The sequence below is a fragment of the Ambystoma mexicanum genome, chromosome 3q (assembly GCF_040938575.1).
Source record: "Ambystoma mexicanum isolate Mex_15411 chromosome 3q, UKY_AmexF1_1, whole genome shotgun sequence".
NCBI lineage: Eukaryota > Metazoa > Chordata > Amphibia > Caudata > Ambystomatidae > Ambystoma > Ambystoma mexicanum.
This window is the reverse complement of record NC_090926.1, coordinates 338,003,821-338,023,205: the sequence shown is the minus strand read 5'-3', so window position 1 is coordinate 338,023,205 and position 19,385 is coordinate 338,003,821. Positions and strand designations below refer to the sequence as shown.

The window sequence follows — 19,385 nt, the reverse complement described above, 5'->3', positions numbered from 1 at the left end:
GCTTAAGTTTTATTCTCCCCATCCTGCATGCAAACTCACAATAGCATCATGTATATTAATGTCAGCCTAACAAATCCCCCCCTTGGGATTTAAAGCTATAGTCATTATTTCATAAAGCATGCAACGTCATGCACCCTTCTCACTTCAGATTACGCCCCATTCCCATTTATAAAGGGACAAATGTCCCTGGTAAGAGTCTCCCCAAAATCCCCGTCCTTCCCATCTGTGCCCAATGGCTCACATTGAAATACTCTGTTGACAGAGAGCAACAAGAGTCCCTCTACAGCCCTGAGCCTCTTGGGACATCGTCCTGGCAGCGGGAAACTTCTCCCGTTCTGGAAGGGTAAGGTGTCCTGCTGCCAGGACAATGGGGTGCTGAGCAGGAATTGTTCAGCACACAGTGTCCTGCCAGTGGGACACCTTTCCTGTTGGGCACCCCTATTGAGCTTAACGGGCGAGGTGTCCCATTGACAAATATCCCGGTCTTGCCCGCCCTGCCCCCCCTCTCGGTATGCCACTGTAGGAGGGGCAGAAAGGGGGTACAGGATTTCAGAGGGGGGGGACTGGGCCCTCCTGCCCCCACTCTAACGACGCCACTGTGACCTGCTCCCAGAATGCCCTGCACCTAGGAACTCCCACACAAGGCACCTCCTACACTCCAGGCGTATTCTGCAGCAAGCCCCTGCAGAGCTGGTACCCTCGTGCGAGGAGGATAGCTTGCGGGTAACGTGCTTGTCTTGCAAATAAGACAGCACTGAACATTATGGGTTTGATACCTGATCCTACACTTAGAGGCTGGACTTGGACATGAAGCGCAATATAAATACTCCATTATTTTGTTTATCCATGTCCATAGCACCTACTGCACATAACACTTCTGCATCCAGCACCACCCGCACCCATTGACTTCTGCTCCCAGCACCTCTTACACCTAGCTGCCTATTCTGCAGCAAGCACCCGTGACGCCAGTATTGGCACCCATCCACACATCCTTCAGACAACCCCCCCATTGTATGGTGACCAGAAGTCCTGGTTTTCCCAGGACAGTCCTAGGAAATTGCCCTCCATCCCGGGGTCCTGGGAGTTTTTGCGGGAACCGATTCCAAAATCCTGAAATTGGGCCCGGCACTGCGCGTGAATGGGTGCGTGAATGCTTTTCCTAACCCCATTTACTCCCCTTCCCCTCTCTAGCCGCTCTTCTCCAATGAGAGAAGTGTGCCTGTGAGCACACCCCCTGCAACAGCCCAGAGACATAGAAGTAGGACTACAGTTTAATCAGAGTCAGTATCAGGGCTGCCAGTGCTTCCGCTCCCTGTTGCCATTCTCAGCAGCCACAGAGTCCACACGTGACCCTTCCGGCACCCACCCTTGAGAGGCTGTGCTTCTGCACCAGCTCACCCTATTGCCAGTGCCCCACGCCTCCCATTGTGCTTTCCCACTACGGCCCAATAACAGATAACAGACCTGAGCACTGCGTGCGTTTGAAGGAAGTGGCTGCAGCTGCTTTACTTTGGCAGGTCACTTCTCCTTGATTTGTAAACATGTTGCTGGATTCTAGGGTCAGCTGCCGTCCTAACTGTACCCCGCATAAGTAATACACACATAGCGGGGAGATCCCCATTGGACACCCCACCTCCTTTGGTCAGCACAATAACACACTGAAATGAATACACAGACTTTTTTAAAGTTCTTTGGAAAAACACAAGGTCACAGTTTATTAGGAGCAAGACAACTTGGGACGGTCCCAGCCACATCACAAACAGTCAGATACGGGTAAACCATGTCACCTCTTTAGCCACTGGCCAAACTGACAAAAAACTGCTGGTTACTCCAGCTACACTGGTACTACCAGCGGGACACTCAGGGGCACTGACCAGGAGATTGTTGGCCTAAAGCCCTAAGGAAGGGAGTCAGTGCCCGTCGAGGGATCGGCTCGAGCCCGGCCAATCCCGAGCCGCTGCAGCTGCAGCGTGAAGTCCCTCATTGGCTAGGACCGCCCGATACTCCACCTGTAACAAAAGAAGAGAAATTGGGAACAAATCATACAACACACCAAACTTATCTTATCAATACTTCTACTATGTGCACCCTACTAATTCTATTGATGATGCGAAAGCCTCACCCTGATCCTACTCTTACAACCGGTCTGCACGTATTAACACCAACTCAAATTCTTACCGACCTTCAACTTGTTTGTCCCATGATTTTATTATCAGGCGTGGGTGGGTGGGGATTCAAACGAGGCGGGAGCTGCTGGGGCAAAGAGACTGATGGCCAGCAGCTCCCGCCCTTATAAGCGTCCCCGGGGAGACCAGACCGGAAGCCAGGTCCCCGGGGACGCCTCTTCCGTCTCGCCGAGGGGGGGAGGAGGAAAGGCATGACCAGCAACCGGAAGGGGGTGGCCAGAGGGGACAGCCCGCTATGTAGGCTGTCCCTCTAGCGCCCCCTGCGGGGGCCGGTCAGCCTCTGATTCCTCATGGGTGGTCTCCCTGATCTACTTCTCCCTAACCACCACTCCACACTTTTTCACTTTACATTTCACATCCCACTGTGCTTTTCGCATTTTCACTTTAGTTTTCTCTTCACTTCCCTTCCCCACCCAACAGTACTCTTCTTGACGGATCCACCATGTGACTGGCGGATGACGTAGCATAAACCAGTGCCCCCTCACACCATTCCTGTGCTGCTAGTGCCTCGAAAGCCGATGCCGTGGAGGCCTTTCATTAGCCATCCCTGCCAGTGCCTTAAGTGGCACTGGAGAATGAGTCTGGGCTCATCAAGGCGGCATGGCCTAATGGCATGGGTCGCCTGCTGCCTCATTAGGCCACGCCCCTTGATGAGACCCGGCTTAATGGGGTATAGGCAGCCTTGCCAGGCTCGGCCTCGGCGAGCCTCTGCCCACTTAAAGCCCTCATCACTGCTTTCACAAGAAGTGCCCCAGAACACAGTCAGTACTCCTGCAAGTCGTCACGTTACAATCAGTGCCTTGCCACCCGGCACTTCTTTATCCAGCACTTCTACAGTCACGACCAAAGCATGCATTTCCACCACTGAGCACCACTGCAGCGAACACTTTCGGTCATCTTGTTTGGAGCCAGCAAAATAGCGCGAGATTGCAGGACCTCTTCAACCTACACTGCTGCACACGCTTCCTCTGCAGCCAGCACCTTTTCATGCTGCACTTCTGCAGCCCGCATCTATGCCATTAATCTCTGCCTCTGGCACTTCGGCAGCAATTCTTCGGCAGTCTGCACCTCTGCAGCCTAGACCTGCTATCATCTTCTTGGCAACTGTTACTGTAACTACTGCTGCAGTCATCCCTCCTGCAACCAGCCACTCTATCGTCTGTGTCACTGCAACCTGCATTTGTGCAGCCTGCACCTCTGCAGTAACTGACTACCATAATCACTGTTGCAGCCAGCACGTCTGCACCCTGTATCATTGCCACCGATGCCCACAGTCCTCACCTCTTGAAGTGTGTACTTCTGCATCCAGCCCCTTCAGCAAGCTCCTCTGCAGCCAGGATGCTGCAGCCAGCCACCAAACTGGCAAGGATGCAGCCAGAACCCGTGAATCCATGTCTTCCTCACCCTGCACCTAGGCTGCAGTTGTCCAACCAGCACCTATGCAGATATCGCCTCCACAACCTGCAGAAGCCCTCTACCCGGCTCATCTGCAGTTGACACTTCTGCAGCCAGCCCCTGCAGCCCGTGGCACGCTCCAGTCCAGCAACTGCAGCCTGCATGGCTCCTGTCGCACGCTCCAGCCCAGCCCCTGCAGCCCGTCGCACGCTCCAGCCCAGCCCCTGCAGCCTGCACGACAGCACGCTCCAGCCCAGCCCTTGCAGTCTCACACTCCAGCCAAGCCCCTGCAGCCTGCACGACCGCACGCTTCAGCCCCTGGAGCCTGCATGGCTCCTGCTGCACGCATGCTCCAGCCCAGCCCCTGCAGCCTGCACAGACCCTGCTGCACACTCCAGCCCAGCCCCTGCAGCCTGCATGACTCCTGCCGCACTCTCCAGCCCACCCCTGCAGCCAGCACGGATCCTGCTGCATGCTCCAGCCCAGCACCTGCAGCCTGCACGGCTCCTGCTGCATGCTCCAGCCCAGCCCCTGCAGCCTGCACGGCTCCTGTCGCACGCTCCAGCCCAGCCCCTGCAGCCTGCACGGCTCCTGCCGCACGTTCCAGCCCAACCCCTGCAGCCTGCACGGCTCCTGCCGCACGCTCCAGCGCAGCCCCTGCAGCCTGCATGGCTCCTGTAGCACGCTCCAGCCCCTGCAGCCTGCACGGCTCCTGTCGCACGCTCCAGCCCATCCCCTGTCCGGTGCCCAGACCCTGCAGCCAGCACGGCTCCTGCCGCACGTTCCAGCCCAGCTCCTGCAGCCTGCACAGCTCCTGCTGCATGCTCCAGCCCCCGCAGGCTGCACGGCTCCTGCCGCACATTCCAGCCCCTGCAGCCGGCACGGCTCCTGCCGCACGATCCAGCCCAGCCGCTGTAGCCTGCACGGATCCGGTCGCACGCTCTAGCCCAGCCACTGCAGCCTGCAAGGTTCCTGACGCACGCTCCAGCTCAGCCCCTGCAGCCTGCACGGCTCCTGTCGCACGCTCCAGCACTCCCTGAAGGATGGCTGGGAATGAAGTTATTGGGCAGAGGAGCAGCTAATGGAGAGACATTGATGAAATCATGTTTGAGGGACATTAAATGGAACTTAAAATAAAGCCGGAATGGCTTTATGGATTTTTCACTCAAACTGTTTATGAACATTTATCGTCAGTAAATTACAAAGTGGCAGAGGTGGGATCAGCACCGACTTTTAATGCCGGGCCCTTGGAAGTGGAATAAAAATGATTTGTGGGCGGCAGAGGCGGCCTCGCGTGCCTGAGCTGCAGCCGCTGTCCGGCGAATAGAAGAGCGTGGCGGGGGCTGGGGGGCTGCTGGCGTGCACTGCCCCTCCAGCACTCGACTGAAACCCCTGCCCTGCTTCTGATCGTGCCGAGATAAGGTATGTAGGATACTGGGGTTAGGAGCAGTGCCCTTCCCTGAGGGATTGTTGCTTTTTCGGCATGTCAGCCTCAGCTCCCTCCCACTCAGAGCCCCCTAAAGACGGGCCCCCTCCCTGCGCCCAGTGTTCCACCGAATACTTGCCCAATGCTTAGTCCAGTATTCTGCCGGAGCTGAATGGGAAGCAAAACAGATGTTTTTAATCGATCACGGACTAAACTTGGGGAATTACAGAGGAAAAAAAGGCACATTTCGATGGTATGTTCCCTTGATTCTTTTATTTCTATTAGTGTTCAAAAGCACACCCGCTCTATTTAAAGCATGCAATGCAGAAAACAATGAAAAAACGATGAGACCCATATATGCAAGCCAGCATTGCTCCGGTGACGGGCTTTGGGGACACTGAAGTCCATGTTACAGTGTAAGGACAGTGCATTGTGCAGCACAGATGTCACATTGTAAAAAACGAAATTAAATGGGGTTCGTTCATCGAGCAGCCTCTATGCGTGGACCCGGGAATCAAAGCTAGGTTGCGCGGCAAGACGACTGCATTCCCGCTGAGCTATCTTCACGACCAAGATCCTAGAAACACATTGTGGAGAATGTAGAAAGTGGTTTTGGCTCCATTTTGTGAGGTTCATGAGTAGGGTTCTGCAACATTTGATTCTCCAGATGTTTTAAACTACAACTCTCATTCGCCGTTGGCCGGTACAGCAGTCAGTGTAGGGGGTTTATAGGAGTCATAATCCCAAAACATTTGGAGAGCTGGGGACAGCAGATGCGAGGAATTCAACAATCCGCACGGTGGGTGTGCGCTCGCCTGGCCTTTTTTTGAAATTTGAAATGAAATTGAATGATGGTAGATGGCACGACATACGTATAGACCCGTGTACTCTGGGTGGGCACAGCCTACAGGCGCAGTCCCACCTGTTATATTTAGTTGGGACACATGGCAGGAGGAGTACACAATGCATTTCCGGAAGGGGGAGGACCAAATCTTCCACCTGCAATGGCCAGCCTAATGTTCTAACAAAGGCTCCATGGATCCGCAATGCCCTTTTGTTGGTCCCTGTAGCTGGTAGCAGTGATTGACTTAATTAACATAGAAATAGAGTGTACTTCAAACAGGCCGACATGGGGTCTGGCTGCAGAGGATAACAAGGGAGACGGGAAACACCAACAACCTTTCATATGCAACTGTGTCAACCTGAAGCCAGCTCCCAACCTCAGTATCAATTGACAGTGAGCTGTTATATCTAAGACCGCATGTTTACAGTAGTCCTCCCCTCAGGGGGACCCCATTCATAACGTATGAGAATGTGGTTTACAAGATCCAGAGAGTCTGCTCTCACCGCAGCTTCACGAGAGACCTGCCATTTTAATCAGGAATCAAAGACCGTTCCATTAACCAGAGAGACCCTTTGATCCACAACAGACAGAAAGATGTGTGGGACTTAGTATTACATGTTTTCAACCCTTTACCTTTTCTGTGGCAAAGCACTCTGGTTATGACCTCATGCATACAGGAGATTGTTGATTGGGACCCACGATTGGTTCATTAGGGTAGGCTTAGACTAAACCAATCACAGTGGCCCATTTGGTATTTAAAAGAGGGCTGAGCCCCTCTTTTGGCAGAGCATCAGAAGACTTTGCAAGGAGTAGCAATGAGAACTCATCATTGGTCCCTGGCTGAAGGTGCAGTCTGCCTTACATCTTTCACCAGTAAAGGAAGGCCAGGACCTCCAAAGAGAGAAGCTATATCCCTCCCCTGAACATCTCCCAGGGAACAGAGGGAAATACTGAATGCAGAGGACCCTACAGCAGCTCCAGGACCGGTACCCAGCCAGCACACACCGTGCGTGGCAAGGCTCTGCAGCAAGCTTCCTAGGGGGTAAGTGCCAGAGAGTCTCTAAACCAAACCAATTGCAAGGCAGCTACCTGCAACACTCTCCTCAGCTTTGGGCCATCCGCCTTAAAGGACGACACAAGCCCAGGAAAATAAGCTAGAAGAAGTGCATTGACAAGCATCTACCGATGTCTGCCTTAAAGGACATTTTCAAGCCAGTCTGGCCACTCGAGCTGTAACCAACTGCATTGCGGACTGTTGTTAAGCCCCAGTCGCTAACGCCATCCGAGACGCCTCGGCCAGTGCTTCAGAACCAAGGACCAGCAATGACATTATAATTCCTCACCCGAGCCTCTGTGTAGGCCAGCCTGCAGCCATCCGTCCAGCTTTGCAAGCCGAACTGCCTGTCGCCTGATACCTGCTGCTTTCTCCTGTCTTGAACTCTGTCGCAGAAGCTGCAAAGTGCCCTGAAACTGACTGGACCCTGCCGAGCACCAATAACTCCTACAACCCAAGGTACATTGTGCTTTTGTCCTCCTGGTCCTTCTCCAAAAGCCCCTAGTGACATTTTGCAAACCATTGCTCCCTTTGTGCTGAAACCAAATTTCCTTGAACTATTGCTATTAGTTACTATACCGATTACACGCCTGTCAGTATCCAGAGTGCATCCCTTTTCCTCCTTTTAAAACTGTCTGTCTTCTGCATTTCTTTACAGAGTGGGATGTATTTTGTACTGTGCTAGAATTGTCTGTTGGGATTATAAAAAAAGTTGATATTTGTATACAACCTTGACTGGACCGTCCCTTTTATCATTGGGTATAAATTGTATTTTCGCTGTGTTGCAACTAACCAACAATCCTTTGGAAATAGGCCTGCCGTTGCATCTGCATTACCAAAATTGGACAAGGAAGTTTAAAATGTGCTTGTGTTTCCAATCTCTTTGTATCCCTTCTGGTGTACTCGTGGTGTGGGGTTGATTGATGGTTTAGGAACCGATATTCATGCCTGGACCACTGGTTCCCCGGAAGTTGATTAGTCAAATTGATGAGAGTGGTGGAAACTAGTTGGAGCCTTGTGCACAGCTTAGTCACCAAACGTTAAAAGTATTGTTGCAGACAACATTTAGCCACTGCTAGGTATTGTAAAATATTCATGGATCTTGACATGTGAAAGGCATGACCAAGGATGTCCTGCGCAAATCCTATGTCAAGAGAGAGGACTTCCCCACAGGACAAAGGTTAATAAACCTAGGACCTTCCGAAAGGGGTAGTGGAAGATGATGAGGAAGACGGTTCCTAGTGATTGCATCGACAGACAAACCATTTACAACCATACCATTGACAAAAAAGCATCTAAAAAACAAACATTGAATGCATTTTTTTATTATTATTTTATGGGGGGGTTCCCCCAATCCCCCTTTGTAAACCTTTACTAAATTAAACCCTTTTCCATTGAAAAAAAACACATTCAGTGTTTTTTTTTCCCAATGCATTTTTTTCAATGGAATGGTCTATCGATGCTTTGCATTCGATGCAATGACCGGATACAGAGGAAGACAACATGAGCAGTGTTTCTCAGCAAGCACGGTTTCTCAAAACTCTAAAGTGTCAGTGTGTTCAGCGGCTAGTGTGGCTTCCTGCAGGTCCCAGCCTTCTGCACAGTCTCTAACCGACCCAGTAATTGTTCCGGCTATTAACGAGGTAGCAGCTAGAAAGAAGCTCCTGTTGGAGGAGAGGGACCATCACTGGAGGAAGACAGACAGCAGGACACGATCACAATGGAGCGTGACAGGGCTCTCGATGAGAAGAAGGAGGCCAATAGATCAACCTCTAGCGAGAGCAGCGGTAGGGGCTCAAACAAGGGCGCCCAGGATAAACCCCAGCGCCACATCCCCAAAGACTTAGTGCAGACTTGCCAGGTGGGGTAGGATATTTTTGATGTGAAGCACTCAAGCTTGCTTTTCAGCTGCAGGAGGTGGATGAGGTACTGTGAGGTGCAGCCCTCATGAGTCGAGACCAGGGACTGATGCAATTCTTCAGTTAACGTCTGAGGAAAGGCCCATTTATGAAAGCATGAAGACGGCCCTCCTCAGGAAGTTCTGTAAAATCCCAGAACTGTATCTCAAGAGCTTCAGAGAGCTTGGAAAGAAAAGCAGGCAGACATTTGAAGCGTTCACACACTTGTCGTTGAAATATCTGAGCAGGTGATTGTCTGGTAACAAAGTTGATACATTTAAAGGCATGTACAATTTGATTGCGTGTGAGCTTGTATTGAAGAATTGTGAGGTTGACCTACACCAGCATCTTGTGGACAAGACTCTTATAGTCTCTAGGGAGCTTCCAAAGGCTGCCGACAGGTTTGTAAGTACTCAAGTCCACAAAAACACTCGGGCGAGCACGCCTAAACCAGAAGAGAAACTTTTGGATAAAAAGTTAACAAGGATGGGAAGGACAAATGTCCAACCCACTCCTCTTCAAAGTCAATTCCCCAAAAGAGTGAAGGGAAATCCCAAAATCTTTAGTTCAGCTATACCCACTGAAAAGAAGACAGCAGGCACCCTTAACACTGGGACACCATGCTCTCACCACCTAAAGGTTGTTTCGTGTGTAAGTAGCTGGGCCATTGGAAAGGGGATCCTGCTTGCAAGCGCTTACCCAAGCAAGCCATAGTGAATGCTGGACTTGTGGAAGAGGCCATCATTAGTTTGGGCATTCTAGAGGAGGACGTTCCACTAGGCCAAGGAGTAGCTGAACGTGGATTGGTTACAATGAGTGGGAAAGGTACTGTGTCTCCAGAATAAATCCCAGTTCCCAATAATGCTCAACTCTATCGGGAAAATGTGTATATCAATGGACACAGAACTCCTGCGGCCGAGACACTGCCGCTAGTCTCACTGCTGTCACCCGGCAGTGGGTACAGACAGGTCAGTATATTGATGGGCCTGATTGTAGCATCAGTGGGTTTGGCGGAAAGAGTAAGTGCCCATTGGTGATAGTAGAGTTCAGCTGGCAAGGTGAAATGACCCAGCGCCGTGTAACAGTGAAAGACTCCACCCCTGTCCGATGTCTGTTGGGTAATGATCTTCCTGAACCCGAGATAGTTGCGTTGGCTATGAGATCGAGAGCCCACAAGGCCACCAGATTGAAGACTCATCGAGCCTTAGGGCCTGGAGAGTTCCAGAGGGCTTGTTGGAGGAGAGGAGTGGCCGGCAGCCTCTAGTCCATTTCCACAGACTGCTGAGTTGCCTACTCCTATGGGAGAGGGGCCAGTAGCCACTGAAGACCCTCCATTGGTAGCAGGGGATTCAGTGACTTCAGAGTTGCCTGGCACAGTGCCAGAACCTGTGGTGGAGGACCTGGTGAGCTCAGATCTGAAGGGCTTGCCCAAGCTGAATGAGAGTGTATCAGCAGGGGGCCCAGATGAGACTGACATATTTAAAGCCCAGAAAGAGTGTCTGACTCTGGCGGGCCTGCCGAAGCAGGTGGAGGAGCAGTATAAGGGTGAGGCCCTTGGCCTGTTCAAAGTGTACTGAGAGGATGGACTCCTGTTCAGTGAGCCAAAAGACTCTGAGGGCGGGGCACCAGAAGGTTAGTGATTCCCCAGTGCCACAGAAAGTTCTTTTTGGATTTGGCTCACCAAATTCTTTTAGTGGGTCACTTGGGAGTGGCTAAGACATCAGACTGGTTGTCTGCACACTTTTACTGGCCACAGTTTGGTGTAAAGGTTAAGCAATATGTCCGGTCCTGCCCAACTAGTCAAGCTTCTGGAAAGTCAGTTGGTGCCACAAATTCGACTAACCACGATTGGGCGGCCTTTCAAAAGAATAGACATAGACATTGTGGGTCCTTAGGCTCCCCAAACCAGCTAAGGGAACCAATACATCTTGAGGGTGGTACACCATGCCACAAGGTACCCTGAGGCTGTCCCTCTGAGGAGCATCAAAGCACCCGTTGTTGCGAAGGCTCCGATTGGGATGCTATCCCATGTTTGATTCCCCAAAGAAGTCGTTTCTGACAGGGGATCAAATTTCATATCCGCTCATATGAAAGGTATGTGGGAAAAGTGTGGAGTCAACTACCGGTTCTCTACACCCTTCCAGCCACAAACAAATGGGCTTATTGAACAGTACAACAAGACCCCGAAAGGCATGATAGGTGGCTTGGAAGAACACCAGAGGACAAAATGGAATATTTTCCTGCCATGCCTTCTCTTCACCTACAGGGAGGTGCCACAGAACGGGGTAGGGTTTAGCCGCTTTGAGCTTCTGTTTGGAAACCCTGTACGAGGTCATCTCAGTCTAATGAAAGAGGGATGGGAGAGCAACCCTCAACCCCTACGCGAAATGTGGAGGACTATGTATTTGACCTTTGGTCTAGAACGGCAAAGCACATGAAACAGTAGACGAAAAAGCTAAAGACCAGTCAGGATCTGTTGAAGCACTGGCACGACCAAAAGGCCACAGTGACAGTCTATTCTACCAGCCAGTTGGTGTGGATTTTGGAGCTTGTCAAACCCAGTGCCCTTCAGGGCATGTGGACTGGGACTTACTGTGGACAGGAAAAAATCAGTGAGTCGAATTAGCTCATTGACATGAAAGGACCTAAACAGATGAGCAGGGTCTTTGACATCAACTGGCTAAAACCCCATTATAGCCGGATGACTTGGTCATGGCATTAGTGACTGATGGAGAGAATGAGGAGGAGACTGATCCCTTCCCAGACGTCTTGCACACTGAAGCCACAGATGGGTCAGTTGAAGGTGCAGCGGACCTGTCAGAACAGCAACTGGCAGACTGTCGCAGTTTGCTGTGACAGTTTGCTGGTGTGTTTTTACACTGACTCCGAGTCATGTAGATTGGAGCACCCATGATGTGGACACTGGAGACAGTAAGCCGGTGAAGAGTAGGAGTCACTGGATGTTTGATAAGGTCAGAGACCTTAAGGAGGAAGTTTCCAAGATGCTGTCCCTACAAGTGATAGAGCCATACCACAGCCCCTGGGCTAGCCCAGAGGTAATGGTCCCTAAAAAGACCGGTGGTGGGAAGACTGAAGTCTGGTTTTGTGTTGACTACATGCGGCTCAATTCTGTCACAAGGACAGATGCTCACCCCATTCATCGGGCAGATAAGCTCATTGACAAGCTCAGCGCTGCCAAGTACATGAGTACCTACGTCACTACAGGGTATTGGCAGGTTGGCTTGACAAATGGAGCAAGAGAGAGGTCAGCATACTCAACCTCAGAATGACATTAGCAGTTCACTGTGATCCCCTTTCGGATCGGATTGAAGAACGCCCCTGCCACTTTTCAGTGTATGGTTAACCAGGCCTCTGGTCTGGAAAATGTCAGTGTCGCCTATTTAGAGGACATTGCTGTGTTCAGCCACACCTGCGAGGATCACTTATTCCACCTGACACAAGTGCTTCAAGTGCTGCAGAATGCAGGTCTGACCATTAAGGCCACAAAGTGCCAGATAGCGCGGGGCACCGTCACTTACCTAGGCCACCTGGTCACAGAAAGTATGCAACAACCACTTGAAGCAAAGGTGCAGGCTGTGAAGGACTGGGACCTCTCCACCACACAAAAGCAGGTGAGAGGCTTTCTAGGTCTCACCGGGTACAATTGCCATGCCCCTGAATGGTGTAACATTCATGGATATTTTCGAAGAAGGTAACTTGGCCCCCTGCCTGTCAAACCACTTTTCAGGATTTAGAGGATGGATTGTGCAGGGCCCCAGTTCTGAAAGTGCCAGACTATGGTCAGGAGTTCACTATCCAGAAAGACGACTGTGATTTTGGGATTTGAGGAGTTTTAGCTCAGCTGAAATCTCAAGGGGTAAAGGGATAGAGCAACCTGTTGCCTATATTAGCAGGCAATTGGAAAAAAGGGAAAGGAACTGGGCTGTTGTTGAACAAGAGGCTTATGCGGTCATGTGGGCCGTAAAGAAGCTGAAACCCTACATCTTTAGGTCGCAGTTTATGATACAGACAGACCACCAGCCTCTTCGATGGTTAATGATCATGGAAGGGGAGAATCCTACGCTTTTGCCCTGGCCCATATTCCTACAGAGTTTAGATATGGACATCCAGCACAAGCCAGGCTCCAAGCATTGAAATACAGATGTCCTCAAACGGGACTTTCGCCTTGACGATGAACCAGACCCTCAGTAGGGTGGTGGTTCACATGTTGAGGCTTGGGAAATGTGAGGAATTCGACCACCCGCAAGGTGGGTGTGCGCTCACCTGGGCTTTTTTGAAATTTTAAAAGAAATTGAATGATGGTAGATCAACCACCGGAAAATGTGTGGGGCTAATCTGCACACATTTTCTTATGCTCACTGCACAGCACACACATAGACCAATGTACTCTGGGTGGACACAGCCTACAAGCGCCGTACCCCTGGCCGTATGTAGTTGGGATATCCATGTCCTCTCAGAAAGGGGAGGACAAAAACATTCTCCCTGCCATGGCCAGCCTTATAAACTAACAAAGGCTCCATGGATTCACCCTGTCCTTTTGTTGGCTCTGCTGCTGGTGACTGGTTTGCATACTATTCAGAGTTTAATTCAAACAGGCCCACATGGGACCTGGCTGAAGAGACTAACAAAGGAGACAGAAAACCCCAACAACCTTTGATATGCACTGTGTCAACCTGCAGCCAGCCCCCACCATTAGTATCAACGGACAGTGAAATGTCATGTCTGAGAATGTGTGGATTAAAGTAGTCATCCCCGCAGGGAGACCCCATTCAGACGGTAGGAGCATGTGATTTGACGGAGACAGAAAGTCTGGTCCCACCGCAGCTTCGATGGAGACCTCTGCTTTAATCAGGAACCACAGAATGCTCAATTAACTACAAAACCCCTTTGATCCACAACAGACTGGAAGATGGGCGGGGCGTAGTATTACACGTTTTCACCCCTTTACCTTTTCTGTTGCAAAGCACTCTGGTTATGACCTCATGCGTACAGGAGATTGTTGGTGGGGACTCAGGATTGGTTTATGAATTTAGGCTTAGGCTACAGCAATCACTGTGTCCCATTTTACCTTAAAAGAGGGCTGAGCCCCTCTTTTGGCAGATCATCTGAAAAATGTGCAAGGAGTAGAAACAAGAACTCTGCATTGGAACCTGGCTGAAGGTACAGTCTGCCTCACATCTTCTGACAGTGAAGGAAGGTCAGGAACTCCAAGAGAGAAGCAGGATACCTCCCCTAAACATGTCCCAGGAAACAGAGGGAGATACTGAATCCAGAGGACCCCCCAGCAGCCCCAGAATCAGTTTCCAGCCAGCACACAGCGTGCCCTGCTAGGCTCTGTAGCAAGCTTCCTAGGTGGGAAGTGCTAGAGTGTCTCTGGACTAGACCAAGGACAAGGCCGCTGCCTGCAACACACTCCTCAGCTTTGGCCCGTCTGCCTTAAAGGTTCACACAAGCCCAGTGAAGAAGCTAGGAGGAGTGCATCGACAAGTATCTTTTGATGTTTGTCTTAAAGGACATTTTTGAGCCAGTTTAGTCCCTCGAGCTGCAATCAACTGCACCACTGACCGTTGTTATGCCTCAGCCAGTAACACTGTCCGAGACGCCTTGATCAGTGCTTCAGACTCACTGACCAGCACTGAGAAAATGTTTCCTGAGCCGATGTGTAGGCCAGCCGGCAGCGGTCCATTAAGCCTCGCTCGCCGAACTGCCTGCCGCCTGATATCCACAGCTGTCTCCCTTCTTTTAACTCTGTTGCAGAAGATGCAAGGTGCTCTGAAACCGACTCGACCACGTTGAGCACCAAGAACATATACAGCACAAGGTACATTGTGGTTCTGCCTCCCTGGTCCTTCCCCGAAGGCGAACTATTGTGATTAATTACTTTACCGACTACCCTCCTGTCAGTATCCAGAGTGCATAGCTTTTCCTTCTCTGAAACTGCATGTCTCATGCATTCATTTACAGGGTGGGTTGTATTTTGTAGTGTGCTAGACTGTCTGTTGTAAGAATAATAAGTAGATATTTGTATACAACCTTGACTGGACAGTCCCTTTTATTGTTGGGTAATAATTGTATTTTCAATGTGTTGCAACTAAACAACGATCCACAACCTTGCAGAGATAAGCCTGTCTTTCCATCCATGTTTCCAAAATTGGACAAGGAGGTTTATAGTTTGCAATCTGTTCGGATCCCTTCTAGTGTACTAGAGGTGTGGGGCTGGTTGATGATTTAGAAACCGATTTGCATCCCTTGACCACTGGTGCCTCGGAAGTTGATTTTTCATACTACACACGCCACCTTCTCTGTGGCACTAAACAAAGCTTCAATACAAAAATGACCTTTCTCTCATGTACATCGAACACAGGCTAAATGAACCATTCAAACCTCTGTTCCGACAAACCCCTTTATGTCAAAATTAAACAATACCTTAGAACATTAGTAGATCATCGGCATTTACATTCCTTGATAAGGTTTAGATTAAATCAAAGGCAAAATGTTTCTGTTTTCAAAGGCATTTTCACACCTGTAGTGTATTTATACTTTCCCTGCACACTTGAAAATGATAGCAGTTTTGAAAGCATAACAGACTTTTGATAATATTTTGGATTGATAGAACCAATAAAGCAGTACAACATGTTTCTTCTATAAGGGTCTCTTTCTCACTCTCAGGACAAACTGTGCATTTTTCAATTAGGAAATACACTTGGTTTCATTGAACAAAGCATTTCTCTACCTAGCACCAAAAACTCAGACTTCAGTTGCATTCAGCACCCCTCAAATTAAAGGCCAGGTCTGGGGGGTGGTAACAGTTAGGAATTTCGTTTTTAGACAAGGACACCCATTCCCTTTAGGGAAGTCTGGGGTTGACAAGAAAAATAGGTGCACCCAATTAACAGACTATAGTTTTTAAAGTAAAATTAAGTGTGTAAAGTTAGTAAATTAAATGTGTTAAATTTGAATGTTAACAAAATGACCCCATGATATTTGGCTATAGCGGAATTAATTACATTATTATTTATCATATATGCTTAAGATTTACTTCCATACCCCAACCCATTAACTAAAGGGGAAGGTATGAAATAAAATAAATCTCCACATTATGTTCTTTTGGAGAAGCTACTTACATTGGAAATCTCCGTTTTTGGTACTCAGGAAAGCCATCAATACTGCATGCTTAGGAGAAGACAAGGGTCTTGTCAAACAGCCTCTCCAGGTTCAGTCATCACCCTCCTGCCTGTACCTCTCTCGTGAGCTCTCCTTGATCATAGGGCCTAGTCACTTTTTAGTCTTTACCAATTGCTGTCTTCCAGGCAAATTTAATCCTGCAGTAATTTTCATTCCACCCGGATGGTATCGGGCGACTTCCTCCCAGAGTATTTTTAGTCCATCTCCTCTTTCCCATTGTGTAAGGCCTTTTTACCCTCTAAGCAATAACTCTGGAAGATTAAAATTAGGAGGTGTCAGTTTATTAGTTCTATATTTTGATTGGATGCTTATAGTCCTCTGCTCCTCAAGGCCCAGCCCTTTTGAGCTAATAGGCTCTTGCACTTCAGAAACTTAAATCCTGGGAACAAGGAACACACCTACTTGTATTAACATTTTTTTTTGCACATGTCATTTTGCACTGAAAAAGTCCTACGTGACAAAATCTTGGTTTTTACAAACATATACATTTTTAGATTCAGCTAATCAATGTTTTTTTCGACTTTACTCACAAAATAAGTTATTATCACTACAAGATCCAACGAAGTGACCACTTCCCCCAACTTTCGGTCTTTGTGGCATTTTTGGAGGAACTAGAAATACATTTTTGATTGAGAATCACTACTCATTCCACCTGCACCACCCAAGTGAGAGTCTGTGCAGCCCTAGCCCACTTGATGGGCCCTGCATCACTACTCATTCCTTCTGCACCTCCCGAGTGAGTGTATTTGCAGACGTATACAATTCAAAGGGTCCTGCATCACTGCTTTTACTTCCTGCTCCTCCAGATTGAGAGTGTCTGCAGGCCTATCCCAGCCTAAGGGTCCTGCATCACTACTCATTCCTCCTGCACCTCCCAAGTAAGAGTATCTGCAGCCCTATCCCAGCTGAAGGGTCCTGCATCAGTACTCTTTCCTCCAGCACCTCCCAATTTAGAGTCTGCAGGCCCATCCCAGCTGAAGGGTTCTGCATCACTACTCATTCCTCCTGCACCTCCCAAGTGAGAGCCTCTGCAGCCCTATCCCAGCTGAATATACCTGCATCACTATTCATTCCACCTGCACCTCCCAAGTCAGAGTTTCTGCAGCCCTGTCCCAGCCGAAGGGTCCTTGATCACTGCTCATCCACCTCCCAAGTGAGAGTCTTTACAGCCCTATCCCAGCTGAAAAGTCCTGGATCACTGCTCATTCCTCCTGCACCTCCTGATTGAGTGTCCCCTGCAGCCCTATCCCAGCTGGACGGCCGTGCATCACTACTCATTCCACGTGCACCCCCGATTGAGAGTCTTTACAACCCTGTCTCATCTGAAGGGTCCTGCATCACTGCTCATTTCTCCTGCACTTCCCAAGTGAGAGTCTCTACATTTCGAGAGGATAGCACAGGGGCAACGTGCTCGCCTTGGAAGCAAGACAACAAAGAGCAACCGAGGTTCAATCCCCGAGTCCATGCTTAGAAACCTCTGGTTATTAAGCGTGTTATAGATAACCTATCATATATCCTATATCATATCCCTATCCCAGCTGGAGGTCTCTGCATCACTTCTCATTCCCCCTGCACCTCACATTTGATTGTCTCTGCAACCCTGTCCCAGCTGAAGGGTCCTGCATCACTGCTCATTTCTCCTGCACTTCCCAAGTGAGAGTCTCTACATTTCGAGAGGATAGCACAGGGGCAACGTGCTCGCCTTGGAAGCAAGACAACAAAGAGCAACCGAGGTTCAATCCCCGAGTCCATGCTTAGAAACCTCTGGTTATTAAGCGTGTTATAGATAACCTATCATATATCCTATATCATATCACTATCCCAGCTGGAGGTCTCTGCATCACTTCTCATTCCCCCTGCACCTCACATTTGATTGTCTCTGCAACCCTGTCCCAGCTGAAGGGTCCTGCATCACTGCTCATTCGTCCTGCATCTCCCAAGTGACAGTCTCTCCAACCTCATTCTTAAGCACCAGGTATATTGTGGTTTTGCCCCCCTCGTCCTTCTCTCAAGGCCCTTAGACACAGTTACAATCCTTTGCCCCTTGGTGCTGAAACCAAATAACCTTGAACCGTAACACTGATTACTTTACCAACTACCCTCCTGTCAGTAAACAGAGTGCATCCCTTTCCTTGGTGAAACTGTCTGTCCTCTGCGTTCCTTTAGAGGGTGGGTTATATTTTGTAGTGTGCTAGAACTGTCTGTTGTAGTATACACTAGATATTTGTATACAACCTTGACTGGACAGTCTTTTATCATTGGGTAATAATTGTATTTTTTTGCTGTGTTGCAACTAACCAACGATGCACGACTTTGCAGAGATAAGCCTGCATTTCCATCCACATTACCAAAATTGCACAAGGAGGTCTTATAATTGACTTATGTTCCAATCTGTTTGGATCCCTTCTGGTGTGCTAGAGGTGTGGGGCTGAGTGATGGTTTAAAAACGGATGCTCATCCCTGGACCACTGGTGGCCCGGAAGTTGACTTGTAACAGCAGGCAAGGGCATCTGTGACCCAAGTGACCAAGCTGTCGGGTTCACCCCTGGTGAGTGGTGACATCATGCATATCTATCATTTGATTGGTGCCCATCCGGGATCTGACCTGTTGGTCAAGTGGGTACCACTTCAGTATGGCTGGAGAAGGAGACATTGAGCCATTAGTCAGTTGCTGTGTGCTCAGGTTTCTTTTGGCAAATCCATGCCCCACTTCATTTGATTAAAATGGACTAAGGTAAAAGCAAAGCGCAGTACTGGAATACTTTGTCCCAGATGAAATGTAGTCTTCTGGTAACTTTACCTGCCACCAACGTGAACTTGCCCCTCTCATGCACGGCTCGAATCTGGGCCACTCCCATCACCTTTACACTTCTCACCACCTGCTCGTTGTCTGCTTGTCATTGCAGGGGCTGAGGGCACTGTGTTCCCGAAATCCATTGAAACACCGAATGTGAGAGCAGACCCCTTCAAGGAGCTAAGGTAACATTCCTGCTTACTGCAGACCCCGCCACCTGCATTCCAATCCAGGGTGGGTTCAAGATTGCAATCCATGACCACTGCCAAGTGGAATTGAGAAGGCAGTGATATAGTTGGCACCTGCTTTATGGCCTCTGATGAAAGGGGTGGCACATGCATGCACCTTCCACTGTATACTCCCCTCTGCATTGGGTTAAGCTGTGTCTATGTTATGTTAAAACATTTCTAGAGCTCAGTTTAGATCCGTGGGTATCAAAGTAAGGAAAAGTAAAATACATATGTTTTTAGCGGCTTCCGAAAGGCAAGGGGGTTGGCAGTGGGCCGCAGGGTCAGCAGAAGAGAATTCCATAACCCGGGCCGAGACAGAAAAAAGCTTGTCCACCAATCATGGATCTGTAAA

At 49.4% G+C, this 19,385-nt stretch overlaps 1 protein-coding gene across 11 annotated transcripts in view; it reads left to right on the top strand.

Annotated features, from left to right (window-relative positions):
• Nucleotides 1–19,385, top strand: part of SGCD (sarcoglycan delta) — a 1,261,231-nt gene that overhangs the window by 1,064,380 nt on the left and 177,466 nt on the right. For all 11 annotated transcript variants that reach the window (XM_069653944.1, XM_069653946.1, XM_069653945.1 and 8 more), the window contains one exon: nt 18,916–18,988. In XM_069653944.1, coding sequence (XP_069510045.1) covers nt 18,916–18,988 — 73 coding nt within the window. The remainder of the gene's footprint in view (nt 1–18,915; nt 18,989–19,385) is intronic.